At 46.1% G+C, this 22,325-nt stretch overlaps 1 protein-coding gene across 1 annotated transcript in view; it reads right to left on the reverse strand.

Moving 5' to 3' along the window:
- The window catches only part of LOC126293578 (clotting factor C-like), a 41,591-nt gene extending 20,295 nt beyond the window's left edge, over window positions 1-21,296 (reverse strand). Inside the window, exon 1 of the mRNA XM_049986853.1 lies at window positions 21,170-21,296. Coding sequence (XP_049842810.1) covers window positions 21,170-21,221 — 52 coding nt within the window. The 5' untranslated portion in view covers window positions 21,222-21,296. The remainder of the gene's footprint in view (window positions 1-21,169) is intronic.
- Between the last annotated feature and the right edge of the window lie 1,029 nt (window positions 21,297-22,325).

Below are 22,325 nucleotides of genomic sequence, written 5' to 3' on the forward strand. Positions count from 1 at the left end.
AGAGACGCATCGGTTCTTGGGACTGGTATTTGATGTCCGGTTGACTTGGCTGCCTCATATTCGGCAGCTTAAACAAACATGCTGGCGGCATTTAAACGCTCTCCGTTGCCTTAGCCACACCGGATGGGGTGCTGATCGGTCCACCCTTCTCCGGCTGTATCAAGCGCTGATCCAGTCCCGCCTTGATTATGGGTGTGTGGCTTATGGTTCGGCATCGCCATCAGCGTTGTAATTGCTGGATCCCATCCATCACTGCGGGATCCGACTCGCCACAGGAGCATTTTGGACAAGCCCTGTTGACAGCTTACTTGTGGAGGCTGGTGTTCCTCCATTGCGGATCCAGTGCGACCGACTTCTGGCCGCTTATGCTGCCCACGTTTGTAGCTTGCCAGGGCATCCGAACTACCGTCTCCTGTTCCCGCACTCGATCGTCCATCTTCCAGACAGGCGGCCCCAGTCAGGGTGTACGATCGCGGTTCGCATCCGGGCTCTACTGTGTGGGATTGAGTTTTTTCCTCTCCCGCCTGTTTTCCGGGCCAATCTCCGTCTGCCCCCATGGTGTGTGCGCCGACCATGCATTCGGCTGGATTTGGCACAGGGTCCGAAAGACTCGGTCCCTCCTCCGGCCCTCCGCCGCCGCTTTGTTTCTCTCCTTGCCGAGTTTCCCGGATCTGCCGTGGCCTATACCGACGGTTCGATGGTCTCTGGTCGCACTGGTTACGCTCTTACTCTAGAGGATCATTGTGAGCAACGGTCGCTGGCACCCGGGAACAGTGTATACACTGCCGAGTTGGTTGCCATCTATCGCGCCCTAGAGTATATCCGCTCCCGCTCAGGTGAGTCCTTTGTCATCTGTAGTGACTCCCTGAGTGGTTTACGAGCTCTTGACCAGTGCTTTCCTCGTTCCCATCTGGTGATGGCCATCCACGAGTCGTTCCATGCTCTTGCCCGTTGCGGCCGCTCCGTGGTCTTTGTTTGGACCCCAGGTCATGTCGGCATCCCGGGCACTGAGCGGGTTGACACGCTGGCTAAACAGGCAGTGAGTTCACCAGCTCTGGAACTCGGCCTTATGGAGTGTGATCTCCTGTCGCTTTTGCGCCGGAAAGTGCTTGGTGCCTGGGGTGACGAGTGGCACACCCTGCCCACGCCCAACAAACTTCGGGCGGTGAAGGAAACGACCGGTGTGTGGCGCTCCTCCATGCGGGCCTCTCGGAAGGACTCTGTCGTCCTCTGCCGGCTGCGCGTTGGCCACACGTGGCTGACGCACGGCCATTTGTTGCGCCGGGAGGACCCACCGCTATGTCGCTGCGGGGCAGCTCTGACGGTGGTCCACATTTTGGTGGACTGCCCGCTTTTAACAGGACTCAGGCAGACGTTTGCGCTGCCTGATACCCTCCCTGCCCTTTTATGTGATGACGTTGCTATGGCGGACCTCGTGTTGAGTTTTATTCGGGCAGGGGGTTTTTATCGTATGATTTGAGTGTTTGTCCTTTTATTTCCTGTATTGACTTGGGCCTTTGGCCTGTGGTTTTAAACTGTGGGTTTTAATGTCATTTGGTGGTTGGCTTTTCCTTATTTTCATGGTCGGCCAACCACCTTCACACTCGGTGTGATTTTAGTTCCGTTTGTCTGGCCTTTGTCTGTCTTTCTTGTATTGTGTCGTCCCTTGTCACAGTTCTCCGTTTTTAACGACTGACAGTTTTTTTTTCGTGTGATTTTATCGTGGAACAAGGGACCGATGACCTTAGCAGTCTGGTCCCTTCAATCCCACACACCCACCCCATAATGTAGCCGCTGCCAGCTTGTCTCCGTCCTGCAGTATGGGTGTCAAGGAGCTGTTCCACTGGAGGGCGACGGATTCGCACGATGAAGAACGTGTTGGGATTCATCAGACCAAAACACGCTCTGCCACTACACCAATGTCCAGTGCCGATGGTCATGTGCCCATATCAGACATAGATTCCGATGTCGTGGTGTTATCATTGGCACATAATTGCATTTGTTTTTTTAGTTTCGATCTCCCCCCCCCTCCCCAAAGGGAGCAGGCTGGCAGCAGCTTAGTACGCCGCTCTTCAGCCTACAGAATTTCTTTTGAAAAAAATGAAGATAATAATAAAAGCTGGCGATAAAATCGGTGACTTAAATGGTAAAATGGCGGAAAATTGTGGAACTTAAAACATAAGACAAAGGGTTGATGCTGCTAATAAAATACATAGGAAGCAGAAAAACAGTAGACAGACGATTAAAAATCGCGGTGACGGTCTGGTTTCTGTTTGAAAGAGATATAAAATTGACTACCAGCGACAGCATGATTTCTGTTTGCAACAAGCACAACACTGAACACTCACCTGAACACTGCACTAAAAAGTTGGTACTAATATGACATAATACAGCTTAAGGGAACCTGGACAGATGATGGGAAAGAAAAAGTGGGAAGGAGGGGAAAAACAATGTGGGGGGGGAAGGAGTCGATGGAGGACAAGGACCCATAAGAAGGGGGGGCTGGGCAGATGCTACAGGGAGTGGGGAAAAGCAGAGGAGGGGAATGTAAAAGGACTCATGGGGGGGAGGGGAGGCAGAGAGAGGTTTGGTGGGGGGTAAACAGGATGGAAAGAGGGGGAAGAGGGAGCCCGGTGAAAGGACAGAGAAGAGGAGGGGGAGATAAGGATCAGAGTTGATAATAGGAGGGAAAGATGGAGGGAGAGAAGGCATAGGCTGTGAGGGGAATAGTTGACAGAAGCCACCTTGAGAAAGGAAGGGTGTAGAGATGGAGGGTAGGGGGACACAACAGTGAAGGCGGGGCAGAGGATGGGGGTTGGAGAGGAGAGGAGCAGACAGGGGATGCGGTGTAGAGTATGCAGATATGTTCGAGAAATAGGAGCAGATGGGGGAAAGGAATGAGCTCATAGAGGATCCGCTTGGGGGTCGGGATGATTGCGTCGTCTGCTGCGGAGGCACATGATGAGGAGTGGTTTCGCCACGTGTGGAAGACACTCAGCACAGCACTGCTCGAACACCCCAACGAGTCGTGCGGTTTCCGAATTGCTCGCTCCGAGCTTCCGGGCCATCATAATCTGCACTCGGTCGACCTCAAATATACTACGCAGATTCTCCATTCTACACACAGACAGTACGCCCATTGATAACACATGCACCATGCGTGCGTCTGATTACCAGTCATTCCTAGCCAGGTAATGCTCCTATCGCCTGGACAGGTTTACATCGATAGTAGATCGGCTGATCAGGGTACTTATATTTATGTTCCACAGATGGCGCTCAATTAGGCGGTCTATGTAAAAACACACACCTATTCGAATTCAACGTAGTCTCCAGATTTCGCAGCAATCGCTGAGGAACTATTTAAGATTTTGAATAAAGCAGCCTTTATAATTTTCCTTATACAGCTGAAAGTGCACATTGAGGAGTTCCGCACATTAGAACCTATGAACAAAGCAATTGCGTAACTGTTGCATAAAATTCTTATGGGTGTCTCTGAGCATCACATCTACTGTACATCTATACAGGGTGGTCCATTGATCGTGAGTGGGCCAAATATCTCACGAAGTAAGCGTCAAACGAAAAAACTACAAAGAACGAAACTCGTCTAGCTTGAAGGGGGAAACCAGATGGCGCTATGGTTGGCCCGCTAGATGGCGCTGCCATAGGTCAAACGGATGTCAACTGCGTCTTTTTAAAACTAGGAACCCCCATTTTTATTACATATTCGTGTAGTACGTAAAGAAATATGAATGTTTTAGTTGGACCACTTTTTTCGCTTTGTGATAGATGACCCTGTAATAGTCACAGACATATGGCCTACAACTGTAGACGAGCAGTTGGTAACGGGTAGCGTTTTTAAAACTAAAATACAGAACGTAGGGACGTTTGAACATTTTATTTCTGTTGTTCCAATTTGATACATGTACCTTTCTAAACTTTTCATTTCTGAGAACGCGTGCTGTTACAGCGTGATTATCTGTAAATACCACATTAATGCAATAAATGCTCAAAATGATGTCCGTCAATCTCAATGCATTTGGCAATACGTGTAACGACATTCCTCTCAACAGCGAGTAGTTCGCCTTCCGTAATGTTCGCACATGCATTGACAATGCACTGACGCATGTTGTCCGGCGTTGTCGGTGGATCACGGTACCAAATATCCTTCAACTTTCCCCACAGAAAGAAATCCGGGGACGTCAGATCCGGTGAACGTGCAGGCCATGGTATGGTGCTTCGATGACCAATCCACCTGTCATGAAATATGCTATTCAATACCGCTTCAACCTCACCCGAGCTATGTGCCGGACAGCCATCATGTTGGAAATACATCGCCATTCTGTCGTGCAGTAAAACATCTTATAGTAACATCTGTAGAGCATTGCGTAGAAATCAGCAACATTGCACCATTTAGATTCCCATCGATAAAATGTCGGACAATTATCCTTCCTCCCATAACGCCGCACCATACATTAACTCGCCAACGACGCTGATGTTCCACTTGTCGCAGCCATCGTGGATTTTCCGTTACCCGATAGTGCATATTATGCCGGTTTACGTTACCGCCGTTGATGAATGACGCTTCGTCGCTAAATAGAACGCGTGCAAAAATTCTGTCATCGTCCCGTAATTTCTCTTGTGCCTCTTGGCAGTACTGAACACGACGTTCAAAGTCGTCGCCTTGCAATTCCTGATGCACAGAAATATGCTAGAGGTGTAATCGATGTTGATGTAGCATTCTCAACACGGACGTTTTTGAGATTCCCGTTTCTCGCGCAATGTGTGTGCTACTAATGTGCGGATTAGCCGTGACAGCAGCTAAAACACCAACTGGGACATCATCATTTGTTGCAGGTCGTCGCTGACGTTTCACATGTGGCTGAACACTTCCTGTTTCCTTAAATGACATCGGAAGTTCACTGAGGCTTTTTGCAGATGATGCTGTGGTGTATCGAGAGGTTGCAACAATGGAAAATTGTACTGAAATGCAGGAGGATCTGCAGAGAATTGACGCATGGTGCTGGGAATGGCAATTGAATCTCTATATAAACAAGTGTAATGTGCTGCGAATACATAGAAAGATAGATCCCTTATCATTTAGCTACAAAATAGCAGGTCAGCAACTGGAAGCAGTTAATTCCATAAATTATCTGGGAGTACGCATTAGGAGTGATTTAAAATGGAATGATCATATAAAGTTGATCGTCGGTAAAGCAGATGCCAGACTGAGATTCATTGGAAGAATCCTAAGGAAATGCAATCCGACAACAAAGGAAGTACGTTACAGTACGCTTGTTCGCCCACTGCTTGAATACTGCTCAGCAGTGTAGGATCCGCACCAGGTAGGGTTGATAGAAGAGATAGAGAAGATCCAACGGAGAGCAGCGCGCTTCGTTACAGGATCATTTAGTAATTGCGAAAGCGTTACGGAGATGATAGATAAACTCCAGTGGAAGACTCTGCAGGAGAGACGCTCAGTAGCTCGGTACGGGCTTTTGTTAAAGTTTCGAGAACATACCTTCACCGAAGAGTCAAGCAGTATATTGCTCCCTCCTACGTATATCTCGCGAAGAGACCATGAGGATAAAATCAGAGAGATTAGAGCCCACACAGAAGCATACCGACATTCCTTCTTTCCACGTACAATACGAGACTGGAATAGAAGGGAGAACCGATAGAGGTACTCAGGGTACCCTCCGCCACACACCGTCAGGTGGCTTGCGGTATTTGGATGTAGATGGATGTAGATGTAGAACTATCCAGTGAACGGTCCGGACACTTGGATGATGTCGTCCAGGATACCGAGCAGCATACATAGCACACGCCCGTTGGGCATTTTGATCACAGTAGCCATACATCGACACGATATCGACCTTTTCCATAATCGGTAAACGGTCCATTTTAACACGGGTAATGTATCACGAAGCAAATACCGTCCGCATTGGCGGAATGTCACGTGATACCACGTACTTATACGTTTGTGACTATTACAGCGCCATCTATCACAAAGCGAAAACAGTGGTCCAACTAAAACATTCATTTTTCTTTACGTACTACACGAATACGTAAAAAAAATGGGGGTTCCTATGTTAAATAAGGCAGTTTACATCCGTTTGACCTAAGGCAGTGCCATCTAGCGGGCCAACCATAGCGCCATCTGCTTTCCCCCTTCAAGCTAGACGAGTTTCGTTCTTTCTAGTTTTTTCGTTTGATGCTTATTTCGGGAGATATTTGGCCCGGTCACTATCAATGGCCACCCTGTATAGGTGAAAGTGGACATTGAAGAGTTCATCACATTAGAAACTATCAACAAAGTAATTGCGCAACAGTTGTCTAAAATTCTTATGAGTGTCTGTGAGCATCACATCTACTGTACATCTATAGTCTACAAATTACTGTGAAGTGCATGGCAGAGGGTATGCCCCATTGTGCCACTTATTGGGGTTACTTCCTGTTCCACTCATGTACGGAATGCGAGAAGAATGATTGAACGCCTCTGTGCGTGCAGTAATTATTCTAATCTTATCCTCACAATCCCTATGTGAGTCACATGTATGAGGTTGTAGTATACTCATTGAATAATCCTTTAAAGCTGGTTCAAAATGGCTTTGAGCACTATGGGACTCAACAGCTGAGGTCATCAGTCCCATAGAACTACTTAAACCTAACTAACCTAAGGATGTCACACACATCCATGCCCGAGGCAGGATTCGAACCTGCGACTGTCGCAGACGCGCAGTTCCGCGCTGAAGCGCCTAGGACCCCTCGGCCACCGCGGCCGGCATTTAAAGTTGGCTCTTGAAACCTTGTTACTAGACAGTCTCGGGTTACAGAATGAAATTTTCACGCTGCAGCGGAGTGTGCACTGATATGAAACTTCCCAGCAGATTAAAACTGTGTACCGGACCGAGATTCGAAATCGGGGCTTTTGTCTTTCGTGGCCAAGTGCTCTACCAACTGAGCCACCCAAGCACGACCCAGGACCCGTCATCACAGCTTCAATTCTGCCATAAGTTGGTAGAGCACTTGCCCACGAAAGACAAAGGTCCCGATTTCGAATCTTGGTCCGGCACACAATTATAATCTGCCAGGAAGTTTCAGTTTCTCGTTAGTTTACTTCTGTCTTCAAGAGCCTGTCAGTTTAGTTTCTTAAGTATTTCTGTAACTGATTAAACAATCTGGTGACCTTTCGTGCTACCCTTCTCTGTATACATTTAATATCCCCTGTTAGTCTTATATGGTACGGGTCCCACATACTTGAGCAGTATTCTAGAACTGTTTGTAAGGTGTTAGGCAAATCCAACACCTTCCATGAAAACCCTGACATACATTCCTGGAAATTGAAATAAGAACACCGTGAATTCATTGTCCCAAGAAGGGGAAACTTTATTGACACATTCCTGGGGTCAGATACATCACACAATCACACTGACAGAACCACAGGCACATAGACACAGGCAACAGAGCATGCACAATGTCGGCACTAGTACAGTGTATATCCACCTTTCGCAGCAATGCAGGCTGCTATTCTCCCATGGAGACGATCGTACAGATGCTGGATGTAGTCCTGTGGAACGGCTTGCCATGCCATTTCCACCTGGCGCCACAGTTGGACCAGCGTCCGTGCTGGACGTGCAGACCGCGTGAGACGACGCTTCATCCAGTCCCAAACATGCTCAATGTGGGACACATCCGGAGATCTTGCTGGCCAGGGTAGTTGACTTACACCTTCTAGAGCACGTTGGGTGGCACGGGATACATGCGGATGTGCATTGTCCTGTTGGAACAGCAAGTTCCCTTGTCGGTCTAGGAATGGTAGAACGATGGGTTCGATGACGGTTTGGATGTACCGTGCACTATTCAGTGTCCCCTCGACGATCACCAGAGGTGTACGGCCAGTGTAGGAGATCGCTCCCCACACCATGACGCCGGGTGTTGGCCCTGTGTGCCTCGGTCGTATACAGTCCTGATTGTGGCGCTCACCTGCACGGCGCCAAACACGCATACGACCATCATTGGTACCAAGGCAGAAGCGACTCTCATCGCTGAAGACGACACGTCTCCATTCGTCCCTCCATTCAAGCCTGTCGTGACACCACTGGAGGCAGGCTGCACGATGTTGGGGCGTGAGCGGAAGACGGCCTAACGGTGTGCGGGACCGTAGCCCAGCTTCATGGAGACGGTTGCGAATGGTCCTCGCCGATACCCCAGGAGCAACAGTGTCCCTAATTTGCTGGGAAGTGGCTGTGCGGTCCCCTACGGCACTGCATAGGATCCTACGGTCTTGGCGTGCATCCGTGCGTCGCTGCGGTCCGGTCCCAGGTCGACGGGAACGTGCATCTTCCGCCGACCACTGGCGACAACATCGATGTACTGTGGAGACCTCACGCCCCACATGTTGAGCAATTCGGCGGTACGTCCACCCGGCCTCCCACATGCCCACTGTACGCCCTCGCTCAAAGTCCGTCAACTGCACATACGGTTCACGTCCACGCTGTCGCGGCATGTTACCAGTGTTAAAGACTGCGATGGAGCTCCGTATGCCACGGCAAACTGGCTGACACTGACGGCGGCGGTGCACAAATGCTGCGCAGCTAGCGCCATTCGACGGCCAACACCGCGGTTCCTGGTGTGTCCGCTGTGCCGTGCGTGTGATCATTGCTTGTACAGCCCTCTCGTAGTGTCCGGAGCAAGTATGGTGGGTCTGACACACCGGTGTCAATGTGTTCTTTTTTCCATTTCCAGGAGTGTAATAAGCAAATCCAGTAGTATGTCACGTAGCTCCGAATAAATCGTGACATTAAATTAACCGAAGCAATACGAGTAACGGGTGAGCAAATGGAATACCACAGACTAACACAAGAACGCCTAAATGCATGTCGTACTGTGAGACAGACGCAGTTCCGAGGGGAGAAACGAAGACAGAAGCCGAGAGCAGAACCGTGTTAAGCGAGAAGGCCCTACGATAAGGGACGGACTGGACACCCACGTCGCCAGCCTTCCTCTAAGTCTACCACCCGCACGTTTTAGCGTGAGACCTTTTCGCGTCCCTGCTACGTCAAGGACCACCCCCCAGCCAATGTTAAAAGCTAGAGCCCTCCAGAAAAACAGTATAGATCTTACGATAACACAAAAAGGGCCACTACCACCCGCTCGTTTTAGCGTGAGACTTTTTCCCGCCTCAGGTACGTCAAGGACCACCCCCCAGCCCATGTTAAAAGATAGAGCTCTCCAGAAGAACAGTATAGATCTTACGATAACGCTAAAAGGGCCAAACCAGCTGCAGGTTTTAGCGTGAGACTTTTTAGCGTCTCTGTTACGTTGCAAACTTTAAAAACATTGCCCCACCACGAAAAGTATAACGTTTCTCATTGGATAGACAGAATTTTTGTAGGCGGAGCTTAAGGTTAACATTGAGACCCTGATTGGTCAGATGAAAACACAGCCAGATAGTTTTTATTAAACCAACTTCGGTAAATGGTAGTAAGGAGAAGTTAGAAGAGAGTTGGTTCCGAGACGGCGAGCTGGATGGCTGGTGCGCCGGCCGCTGTCGCCCTGACGCTGCCTAAACACCGACAAGGTAATGAACGCACGCGATGCCGCATTTTTGAGCGCATAAGGCTTCACTCAGAACTGCAGAAGTCTCATCTGTTACACACCCTTTTTGCGTAATACTAGTGTCGATCGTCAATTAAAACTCATGGTGTTCACATTTGCCACTTGAAGAAAAGATCTGAAACTCGATGAATTTTCTTTTATATAGTTATTGAGAAGCCATATCAGCCACTGTTATTTACGACAAGTTAAATAAGTAATTAAAGATAATTGAGGGTCAGTGTAGACCATTTTGATAATTTTCTCTTTTGTGAAACTTTAATTAAACCTAGATTATAGATATGATATGGCATAGGTCATCCTTCGATCGATTTTAGAACTTGGAAACCCATTTAGGGAATATTCGTTCACATATTTGTCGAACGCAGTTGGTTTTTACCATCCTGTATTAAAACATTTCCTTTTATCAATAGTGCAATTTATAAATGATGTTTTGTGAGTAGAATAAAATTCCCAATGGTAAACTTAACTGCTTTTTCGACGTTATTTTACCAGCTAACTAAAAATAGGAAAGCCTTGAACCCTTTCCACTATATTTAGTTAGTATTAAGATTCTTTTACAGGGAGTGCAGTGGAGATCATTTAGTATTTGGTTATATCATCGCTAGTCTCACTGAACTCTTCTGAATTCTACATGTCATGTGTGGTCTGGCGTCTCCTTACCAGCAACAGGTCCCAGCTTCAAACTAGTCAATTCCCTAAAAAACACGCTCAGAGCGTCGTTGCGCGAAAGTGGTAGGGAGACACGATATAGAACAAACAGACACCACCATGAATGTTTAGAAGGTCGTACCGATGATTTGTAAGCAATTACCTTTTGTAGACTGATTGCACTTCCCTGGTATTCAACCAGTGAACTGCTTTACCCATGACTGAGCCTATGTTTTTCATTCCATTTCATATCCCTACAGTGTGTTACATCAGGGTATTTGTATGAGTTAGCCGATTCCAACAGTGACTTATTAACCGCCCCTGGTAGGTGAGTGGTCGCCGGCACGGTGGCTCAGCGTGTTCGGTCAGAGGGTTAGTTGCCGTCTGTAATAAAAAATACTGAGTTAATCGATCAACAACGAACTTCAACGGATGTCTTACGACGTGCGCCCCGAGCTGATGCAATGGACAAAAGCGAACAAAAAGAGATTTTAAAAATATGTGGTCAGCGCAACGAGATGTCATACCTAATATCCCGGGTTCGATTCCCGACTGGGTCGGAGATTTTCTCCGCTCAGGCACTGGGTGTTGTGTTGTCCTTTCATCACCATTTCATCATCATCGACGCGCAAGTCGCCGAAGTGGCGTCAAATCGAAAGACTTGCACCCGGCGAACGGTCTACCCGACGAGAGGCCCTAGCGGCATTTTTACAGTGACGTACTGACTTTTTCGTTTTGTGAAACGCAAAATTTTACATTCCGAACATTGAGAGCAAGTTGGGATCTCTGCACCACGTAGAAATCTTCGCGCTATTTGTCCACGAGACTCAGAGGGCCATAGACACGGGTTCACAGGTGGATACCGTGTTTCTCGACGTCCGCAAGGCGTTCGATACAGTTCCCCACAGTCGTTTAATGAACAAAGTAAGAGCATATGGACTATCAGACCAATTGTGTGATTGGATTGATGAGTTCCTAGATAACAGACCGCAGCATGTCATTCTCAATGGAGAGAAGTCTTCCGATGTAACAGTGATTTCAGGTGTGCCGCAGGGGAGTGTCATAGGACCGTTGCTATTCACAATACACATAAATGACCTGGTGGATGACATCGGAAGTTCACTGAGACTTTTTGCGGATGATGCTGTGGTGTATCGAGAGGTTGCAACAATGGAAAATTGTACTGAAATGCAGGAGGATCTGCAGAGAATTGACGCATGGTGCTGGGAATGGCAATTGAATCTCTATATAAACAAGTGTAATGTGCTGCGAATACATAGAAAGATAGATCCCTTACATTTAGCTACAAAATAGGTCAGCAACTGGAAGCAGTTAATTCCATAAATTATCTGGGAGTAGGCATTAGGAGTGATTAAAAATGGAATGATCATATAAAGTTGATTGTCGGTAAAGCAGATGCCAGACTGGGATTCATTTGAAAAATCCTAAGGAAATGCAATCCGAAAACAAAGGAAGTAGGTTACCGTACGCTTGTTCGCCCACTACTTGAATACTGCTCAGCAGTGTGGGATCCGCACCAGATAGGGTTGATAGAAGAGATAGAGAAGATCCAACGGAGAGCAGCGCGCTTCGGTACAGGATCACTTAGTAATCGCGAAAGCGTTACGGAGATGATAGATAAACTCCAGTGGAAGACTCTGCAGGAGATACGCTCAGTAGCTCGGTACGGGCTTTTGTTGAAGTTTCGAGAACGCACCTTCACCGAAGAGTCAAGCAGTATATTGCTCCCTCCTACGTACATCTCGCGAAGAGACCATGAGGATAAAATCAGAGAGATTAGAGCCCACACAGAAGCATACCGACAATCCTTCTTTCCACGAACCATACCAGACTGGAACAGAAGGGAGAACCGGTAGAGGTACTCAGTGTTCCCTCCGACACACTGTCAGGTGACTTGCGGAGTATGGATGTAGATGTGACTGCACATTTAAGCAGCTTCTCTCAGATAGTTCTTCATCATACACTACTGGCCATTAAAATTTCTACACCACGAAGATGACGTGCGACAGACGCGACATTTAACCGACAGGAAGAAGATGCTGAGATATGCAAATGATTAGCTTTTCAGAGCATTCACACAAGGTGGGCGCCGGTGGCGACACCTACTACGTGCTGACATGAGGAAAGTTTCCAACCGATTTCTCAAACACAAACAGCAGTTGACGGGCGTTGCCTGCTGAAACGTTGTTGTGACGCCTTGTGTAAGGAGGAGACATGCATACCATCACGATTCTGACTTTGATAAAGGTCGGATTGTAGCCTATCGCTATAGCCGTTTATCGTATCGCGACATTGCTGGTCGCGTTGGTCGAGATCCAATGAGTGTTGGCAGAATATGGAATCGGTGGGTTCAGGAGGGTATTACAGAACGCCGTGCTGGATCCCAACCGCCTCGTATCACTAGCAGTCGAGATTACAGGCATGTTATCCGTATGGCTGTAACGGATCGTGCAGCCACGTCTCGATCCCTGAGTCAACAGATGGGGACGTTTGCAAGGCAACATCGACTGCACGAACAGTTCGACGACGTTTGCAGCAGTATGGACTATCAGCTGGTCAGTGATGGCCGAGCAACTGGCTCGTCACAATACACCAGTCACTACTCTTGATGAACTGTGGTATCGTGTTGAAACTGCATGGGCAGCTGTACCTGTACACGCCATCCGAGCTCTGTTTGACTCAATGACCAGGCGTATCAAGGCCGTTATTACGGCCAGAGGTAGTTTTCTGGGTACTGATTTCTCAGGATCTATGCACCCAAATTGCGTGAAAATGTAATCATATGTGAGTACCAGTATATACATTTGTCCAATGAATAACTGTTTATCATCTGCATTTCTTCTTTCTGTAGCAATTCTGATGACCAGTAGTGTAGATAACTGCATTATCTGCAAAAAGCCTGGTTACTATTAACATTGTAGCTTTCAGAGAAGGCATTTAGTAAAGTTTCACAGGAGGTCTTATCACGCCCTCTACTAACAAAACTGTAATTTTCCCAATCAATTGTAGGATGATTTAAGTCTCCATCGATAATTAAAGTAAGGTTCACCAACATACAAGTGAACTGAGGTTTTCTCTAAAGTTTTCGGTTACATCAGGAGACGAGCCTGATGGGCGATAAAAGGATTCAATTATTTTATGTCCACACCTAGTCTTGCCCAAACATCTCACTAGCACTGATGAATGTCGCACGCAATGGCAATCATTATGCCACGGCGGTGTCACATATGAGGGCTGTTCAAAAAGTACGGTAACTTTTCAAATTGTGCTTGTAATGTTATGTGTGCCTCACTGCTTTTTTTTTTCTTTAACTAATTTGTGACTGATTTTATTCTGAGAAGCTCAGTAATGTATGTAAATACCGGACGTGTAAATGTGATTCAAAAAGTACTTGAAGTGAAGTGAAGCGGAGCTGGACAGCAAGAAACTCTGTAGCGCGCAGTCCCCGCAACGATAGTATTAGAGAATCTTTGAGTATGGACTGTAAAAAAAAGACAATTGATTTTATTTAAAAAAAAGACTGTTAGTCTGTATCTTGTGAAAAGAGGACGTGTTGCTAGGCCGTCGCTCGGAACGTATTGTTACATTTAACGAAAATTGATATTCTAGAGATAAAACCGAGTGAAATATGTCTAACAGTTGGCAAACATTTAGGTGTACAAATATTTTGGAAGTGAAGAATAGAAATATCTTGTTTTTGGAAAAGGAGGTGAACTTTATTGTTGTCGCCGTCTATCAATTTACAGAACTGTGAGTGTACGAAGTACACTAAAATACCGAAAAAGAAATGCATTCTCTATAGTTTTCATTCAATAAGTACCATCCTCTCATAATTTCTTAATTACAGTAATTGGATTATTTTCTTGTACAATAGTACGGTGCTGAACTCCACTGACCAATGTTGATGTAGCAGGACGTGTAGTTTGAAGGAAGTTTGTGTGCCAAGAAATCTCCTTTTCTCACGTAAAGCAAATTGCTGTTTGATCTTTCTTACAACAGTGGTCCCTTTTGAAAATCTAAGAAAACTTGGGCTCAAAGCTACCCGCAATATGGACAAGTGATTAACAGAGTCGTATTTTAAACCTTAAAGAACTATAACTTCCTCCAAATTGCAATACTGGTGCAGAAGGTGATCATTCAAGGAGGCAGCAACCAAAAATTCAGGTACCAGTTACGGCTTAAAAGTAAAAATTTCAATCAAAAATGGAGAAAAGAATTTGCATCAAATTTTGTGTGAAAAATGGAATCAAGTGCTCTAAAACACTTGAAATGTTGACAGTGGCATACGGTGAATCTGAGCTAGGTAAAAAAAAGTTTACACGTCGTACAGGCTCTTCGAAGGTGGCCGAGAAGATGCCAGTGACGAACATCGCTCTGGACGCCCCAGCTCATCAACAACAGCTGATAACGTCGAAGCTGTGAAGAAAGCTGTTCTGGAAAATCGTCGAATTAACGAAAGAGAAGGTGCTGAGGATATTGGCACATCGGTCGGCTCGTGTCATGCAAAATGTTTTGGACACGAGACGTATGTCAGCGAAGTTTGTTCCAAAACTTCTCAATTTTTATCAGACAAAACCGTCGCATGGGCGACGCTCAGCAGCTCTCGAATGACGTCAATGATGATCCTGAGTTGCTCAAAAGGGTCATAACTGGTGACAAAACATGGGTTTACGGTTATGACGTCGAAAACAAAACTCAATCGTTGCAATGGAAGCATCCCTGACAGCCAAGACCGAAAAAAGCACGCCAAGTTCGATCAAATGTCAAAGTTTTTCTCTCTGTTTCTTTTTTTTTTCAATTACCGTGGTGTAGTGCGACATGAATTTTTGCCTCAAAGTCTTATGTGAATAAGGAGTATTACCTCGACGCTAAGCGCCGTTTGCGAGAAGTACTATGGAAAAAAACGTTCGGAATTGTGGGAAAACAATTCGTGGCTTTTGCATCATGACAATGCACCCGCTCATTCGTCGTTGATTTTGAGAAATATTTTGGCCAAATCAAAACGACAGTTATGCCCCAGCCACGATATTCACCGGATTTGGCCCCTGCGACTTTTTCCTGTTCGCAAAACTGAAGAGACCTACCAGAGCACTAAGATTTTCAACGATTGATAAAATAAAAACTGCATCGCTGCAAGTACTGAAGACTGTACGAGGTGCATTCAAGTTCTAAGGCCTCCGATTTTTTTTCTAATTAACTACTCACCCGAAATCGATGTAACTGGCGTTACTTCTCGACGTAATCGCCCTGCAGTCGTACACATTTTTTCACAACACTGACGCCATGATTCCATGGCAGCGGCGAAGGCTTCTTTAGGAGTCTGTTTTGACCACTGGAAAATCGCTGAGGCAATAGCAGCAAGGCTGGTGAATGTGCGGCCACGGAGAGTGTCTTTCATTGTTGGAAAAAGCCAAAAGTCACTAGGAGCCAGGTCAGGTGAGCAGGGAGCATGAGGAATCACTTCAAAGTTGTTATCACGAAGAAACTGTTACGTAACGTTAGCTCGATGTGCGGGTGCGTTGTCTTGGTGAAACAGTACACGCGCAGCCCTTCTCGGACGTTTTTGTTGCAGTGCAGGAAGGAATTTGTTCTTCAAAACATTTTCGTAGGATGCACCTGTTACCGTAGTGCCCTTTGGAACGCAATGGGTAAGGATTACGCCCTCGCTGTCCCAGAACATGGACACCATAATTTTTTCAGTACTGGCGGTTACCCGAAATGTTTTTGGTGGCGGTGAATCTGTGTGCTTCCATTGAGCTGACTGGCGCTTTGTTTCTGGATTGAAAAATGGCATCCACGTCTCAACCATTGTCACAACAGACGAAAAGAAAGTCCCATTCATGCTGTCATTGCGCGTCAACATTGCTCGGCAACGTGCCACACTGGCAGCCGTGTGGTCGTCCGTCAGCATTCGTGGCACCCACCTGGATGACACTTTTCGCATTTTTAGGTCGTCATGCAGGATTGTGAGCACAGAATCCACAGAAGTGCCAACTTTGGAGGCGATCTGTTCAACAGTCATTCGGCGATCCCCCAAAACAATTCTCTCCTTTCTCGATCGTGTCGTCAGACCGGCCTGTGCGAGCCCGAGGTTGTTTCGGTTTGTTGTCACACGATGTTCTGCCTTCATTAAACTGTCGCACCCATGAACGCACTTTCGACACGTCCATAACTCCATCACCACATCTCTCCTTCAACTGTCGATGAATTTCAATTGGTTTCACACCACGCAAATTCAGAAAACGAATGACTGCACGCTGTTCAAGTGAGGAAAACGTCGCCATTTTAAGTATTTAAAACAGTTCTCATTCTCGCCGCTGGCGGTAAAATTCCATCTGCCGTACGGTGCTGCCATCTCTGGGACGTATTGACAATGAACGCGTCCTCATTTTAAAACAATGCGCATGTTTCTATCTCTTTCCAGTCCGGAGAAAAAAAATCGGAGGCCTTAGAACTTGAATGCACCTCGTATCAGAATGTGCTTATGAGAAGTGCTTCGAGGATTGGAAGAAGCGTTAGCGCAAGTGTATTGTATCTGAGGGGAATTGCTTTGAAGGGACAATGTAAATATTAATAGATAAAAAATATTTTTTCATAAAAATACGAGGCGTGTTTTTTAAATAAGTACCGTTTTGAAATTTAAAAAAAGTCGTGCTAAGATATCTCAATAATTCTATTTTTACATGAAAGCCTGTACCTTAATCTACACACAGACGCCATTACAGTCTGATTGTTCCTTGTTTACGTTGTGTACTGAGTGTTTACGATGGCCGGCCTGGGTGGCCGAGCGGTTCTAGGCGCTACAGTCTGGAACCGCGCGACCACTACGGTCGCAGGTTCGAATCCTGCCTGGGCATGGATGTGTGTGATGTCCTTAGGTTAGTTAGGTTTACGTAGTTCTAAGTTCTAGGGGACGGATGACCTCAGAAGTTAAGTCCCATAGTGCTCAGAGGCATTTGAACAATTTTTTTCAATTAAGATGCCTCCGATAATCGTGAGTCCCGCCGAGTGTGAAGTACGGGCTGTTATAAGATTTCTTAGTCGTATAGGCCTAAAAGCGATCGATATTTACCGTGGGATCTGTGCAGTTTACGGAGAAAACATTATGTGTGATGGAATGGTAAGAAAGTGGGTGAGAGCATTAAAGGTGGCCGCTCAAAAGTGCACGATGAACTACAGAGTGGGCGTCCTTCGGTCGTTAATGAAAGTTTGGTGCAGGAAGTGGACAATAAAGTGAGAGAAAACAGACGCTTTACGATTTCCTCCTTGCGGGATGACTTTCCTAATATTTCTTGTAGTGTTTTGTATGGCACTGCGACCGCGCACTTGAATTACCGAAAATTGTGTGCCCGTTGGGTACCGAAAATGTTGACGGATGTGCACAAAACCAGAAGTTTAGACAGTCCATGGAAGTTGAGCAAGGGCATCGTTTTGCTGCAAGACAATGCCCGTCCGCATGTGGCGAATCAGACCAGAGATCTCACCACATCTTTTCGACGGGAAACTCTAGGTCATCCTCCGTACAGCCCCGATCTTGCGCCCAGTGACTACCATCTGTTCCTGCACTTGAAGAAACACCTCGGCGGACAGCGTCTTCCAGACGATGTTGTTGTTGTTGTGGTCTTCAGTCCTGAGACTGGTTTGATTCAGCTCTCCATGCTACTCTAGCTGTGCAAGCTTCTTCATCTCCCAGTACCTACTGCAACCTACATCCTTCTGAATGTGCTTGGTGTATTCATCTCTTGGTCTCCCTCTACGATTTTTACCCTCCACGCTGCCCTCCAATACTAAATTGATCATCCCTTGATGCCTCAAAACATGTCCTACCAACAGATCCCTTCATCTAGTCAAGTTGTGCCACAAACGTCTCTTCTCCCCAATCCTATTCAACACCTCCTTATTGTTTATGTGATCTACCCATCTAATCTTCAGCATTCTTCTGTAGCACCACATTTTTGCAAGCTTCTATTCCCTTCTTGTCCAAACTATTTATCGCCCACGTTTGACCTCCATACATGGCTACACTCCATACAAATACTTTCAGAAACGACTTCCTGATACTTAAATCTATACTCGATGTTAACAAATTTTTCTTCTTCAGAAACGCTTTCCTTGCCATTGCCACATTTTATATCATCTCTACTTCGACCATCATCAGTTAGTTTGCTCGCCAAAAACTCCTTTACTACTTTAAGTGTCTCAGTTCCTAATCTAATTCCCCCAGCATCACCCGACTTAATTCGACTACATTCCATTATCCTCGTTTTGCTTTTATTGATGTTCATCTTATATCCTCCTTTCAAGACGCTGTCCGTTCCATTCAACTGCTCTTCCAGGTCCTTTGCTGTCTCTGACAGAGTTACAATGTCATCGGCGAACCACAAAGTTTTTATTTCTTCTCCATGGACTTTAATACCTACACCGAAATTTTCTTTTGTTTCCTTTACTGCTCGCTCAATATACAGACTGAATAACATTGGGGAGAGGCTACAACCCTGTCTCACTCCTTTCCCAACCGCTGCTTCCCTTTCATGTCCCTCGACTCTTATAACTGCCATCTGCCTTCTGTACAAATTGTAAATTGCCTTTCTCTCCCTGTATTTTACCCCTACCACCTCTAGACAAATGATAATTAATGGAAACCCTCAGCTGCCGACAGGTGTTATTGACATACCTTGATGGGGACAGCTGAAAATGTGTGCCCCAACCAGGAAACGAACCCGGGATCTCATGCTTACATGACCGACGCTCTATCCATCTGAGCCACTGAGGACACAGATGGATAGCGCGGCTGCAGGGACTTATCCCTTGCATACTCCCCGTGACACCCACACTACCCAACTGTCCACAATCTACCGGGTGATCAAAAAGTCAGTATAAATTTGAAAACTGAATAAATCACGGAATAATGTAGATAGAGAGGTACGAATTGACACACATGCTTGGAATGACATGGGGTTTTATTAGAACCGAAAAAATACAAAAGTTAAAAAAATGTCCGACAGATGGCGCTTCATCTGATTAGAATAGCAATAATTAGCATAACAATGTAAGACAAAGCAAAGATGAAGTTTTTACAGGGAGTGCTCAATATGGTCACCATCATTCCTTAACAGTAGCTGTAGTCGAGGAATAATGTTGTGAACAGCACTGTAAAGCATGTCCAGAGTTATGGTGAGACATTGGCGTCGGATGTTGTCTTCCAGCATCCTTAGAAATGTCAGTCAATCACGATACACTTGCGACTTTAGGTAACCCCAAACCCAATAATCGCACGGACTGAGGTCTGGGGACCTGGGAGGCCAAGCATGACGAAAGTGGCGGCTGAGCACATAATCATCACCAAACGACGCGAGCAAGAGATCTTTCACGCGTCTAGCAATATGGGGTGGTTCTAATAAAACCCCATGTCATTCCAATCATGTGAGTCAATTTTTACCTCTCTATCCACATTATTCCGTGATTTATTCAGTTTTCAAATTTATACTGACGTTTTGATCACCCGGTACATACGTAATGTTCCTAATAGATACTTAGCCCATGCGACTGCGCACAGGTTGCCCAAACTCTTACAGGAAGTGTCAACTTAAGTGGGCGCGAGTAATGAGTGGATGGGCAGAGTATCTCTTAGGAACATTACATATGTAGATTAATTATAGTTGAGAATGTAGGTCTCATGGGGAGCGTGCAAGGGATAAGTCACTGCAGTAGAGCTATTCATCTGTGTCCTCTGTGGCTCAGGAGGATGGAGCATCTGCCGTGTAAGTAAGAGATCCCGGGTTCGAGTCCCGGTCGGGGGACACATTTTCAGCTGTCCACAATGAAGTATATCAACAACACCTGTCGGCAGCTGACGGTTTCAGTTAATTACCATTTATTCTAGAGAAGCTCCACAGTCATCAATGACATCTGTTCTTTCAAGAACAGTTACTATCTTCATAGACAACGTGAATATTAATGTATAAATGAATATTTTTTCATAAAAATATAAACTCTCCTTAGTTTTTGGGCACACCTCATATAGGACTGTTGTGCACATAGTTCCTCGTAGTCAGCGCAAAAACAACTTTACCACTGCTAAGCACAACAGCGCAGATGCAGCACTTGTCCGTCTCCGCACTACGATATTGCGCTGCCTTAGAGATGGACCAAATTCTGCTTCCACCGATCCGCGTGTTAACATGTAACGCAGCCAATGAGATTGCTGCTAACGTAGAACCTTTTCTCCTCATGGATCACACTCGCGCAGTGATACCTGAACATGCGAGGTATTATAACGAGTGTACAGACCTCCGATTAGTCAGTCTGCATTTATTTGCCCCTGTCTGTACCAGTCTGCATTAGTGTGTACCAGTCTATAGTCAAGTTTCAGTCTGCGCCTAATAAGATTATCATATTCCTGTACATAGCGATAAAAATAAATGAATAGACACTTTGTCAAGTATCAGAGATATGTGAGAATAAGATTAACGTACCAAGACCAAAGGAACTTCAGATTGTTAATTGTAAACAGGATGCAGAATCAAGTTACCTAATGTCTATGCTTTTTATTATTTTAATAAATGTGTGTGAAAACTAATCAATTTCTGTTTAAAGTTGGTCACCGTCAATCTGCTACTCTAAGCGTGCAAGTGGCATTTCTATCGTCTGACCTAATGGCAGAAGATAAACACGCCACGATAAGACCAAGAGACATATTGCTGACACTCGCCTGCTTCGTTAGAGCGACAAGTCAAATAATCTGATGGTGTGTGTACCGAAGGTCTTACAGTACGCACACCACAAGGACAGACCGTTAATGTAATGTGGCAACTGTGGCAAATAGGTCGCATCGTAAATAGCAGTTCGCAGCTGAACTGTCCGAACAGCTCCCGGTACTTACGAACGGTAAGCAGCAGCAAGAGCGCCCACAGCTGCCCTCGGCGGAGGTCCATCGCGCACTGCAAGGCTTCACCAGCACCGTGCACATATAGGTGAGGCCGTTGGCCTCTATTGGTCACTGGGATACCGGGAAGTACCGCACGATTAAGGAAGGCCAGCAAGCTGAGCGGCGTCGCGGTTCTGCGAACGGATAAGGAACACACCAAGGACGCCAACAGGCTGTTAGCCAATACAGCGTAGAGCTCATCATATGCGTCAGCAAGGTGGGGGCAGAGGGGGAGGGCGGGGGTGGGGGGGGGGGCGGGGCACTCTCCCCCTCCTGGAATCTACAGACTTTTTATTCATTACAGAATTCTCCGAAAATCGTAGCAATAACTATCTGCGACACCACTGCACTGCAGATTCAACACTGCCGACCGCAACAGGAAGTACACTACTGGCCATTAAAATTGCTACATCAAGAAGGAATGCATATGATAAACGGGTATTCATTGAACTAATATGTTACACTTGAACTGACATGTGATTACAGTTTCACGCAATTTGGGAGCATACGTCCTGAGAAATCAGTACCCACTACAACCAGCTCTGGCCCTAATAACGGCCTTGATACGCCTCGGCATTGAGTCAAATGGAGTTCGGATGCCGTTAACAGGTACAACTGCCAATGCAAGCTTTAACACGATACCACAGTTCATCAATATTACGAGGTGCATTCAAGTTCTAAGGCCTCCAATTTTTTTTCTCTGGACTGGAAAGAGATAGAAACACGCGCATTCTTTTAAAATGAGGCCGGGTTCATTGTCAATACGTCCCAGAGATGGCAGCACTGTACGGTAGATGGAATTTTATCGCCAGCGGCGAGAATGAGAACTGTTTTAAATACTTAAAATGGCGACGTTTTCCTTACTTGAACAGCGTGCAATCATTCGTCTTCTGAATTTGCGTGGTGTGAACCCAATTGAAATTCATCGAGAGTTGAAGGAGACATGTGGTGATGGAGCTATGGATGGGTCGAAAGTTCGTTCGTGGGTGTGACAGTTTAATGAAGGCAGAACATTGTGTGACAAAACCTCGGGCTCGCACAAGCAGGTCTGACGACATGATCGAGAAAGTGGAGAGAATTGGTTTGGGGGATCGCCGAGTAACTGTTGAAC

Source organism: Schistocerca gregaria, chromosome 10 (assembly GCF_023897955.1).
Source record: "Schistocerca gregaria isolate iqSchGreg1 chromosome 10, iqSchGreg1.2, whole genome shotgun sequence".
Classification (NCBI taxonomy): Eukaryota; Metazoa; Arthropoda; class Insecta; order Orthoptera; family Acrididae; genus Schistocerca; species Schistocerca gregaria.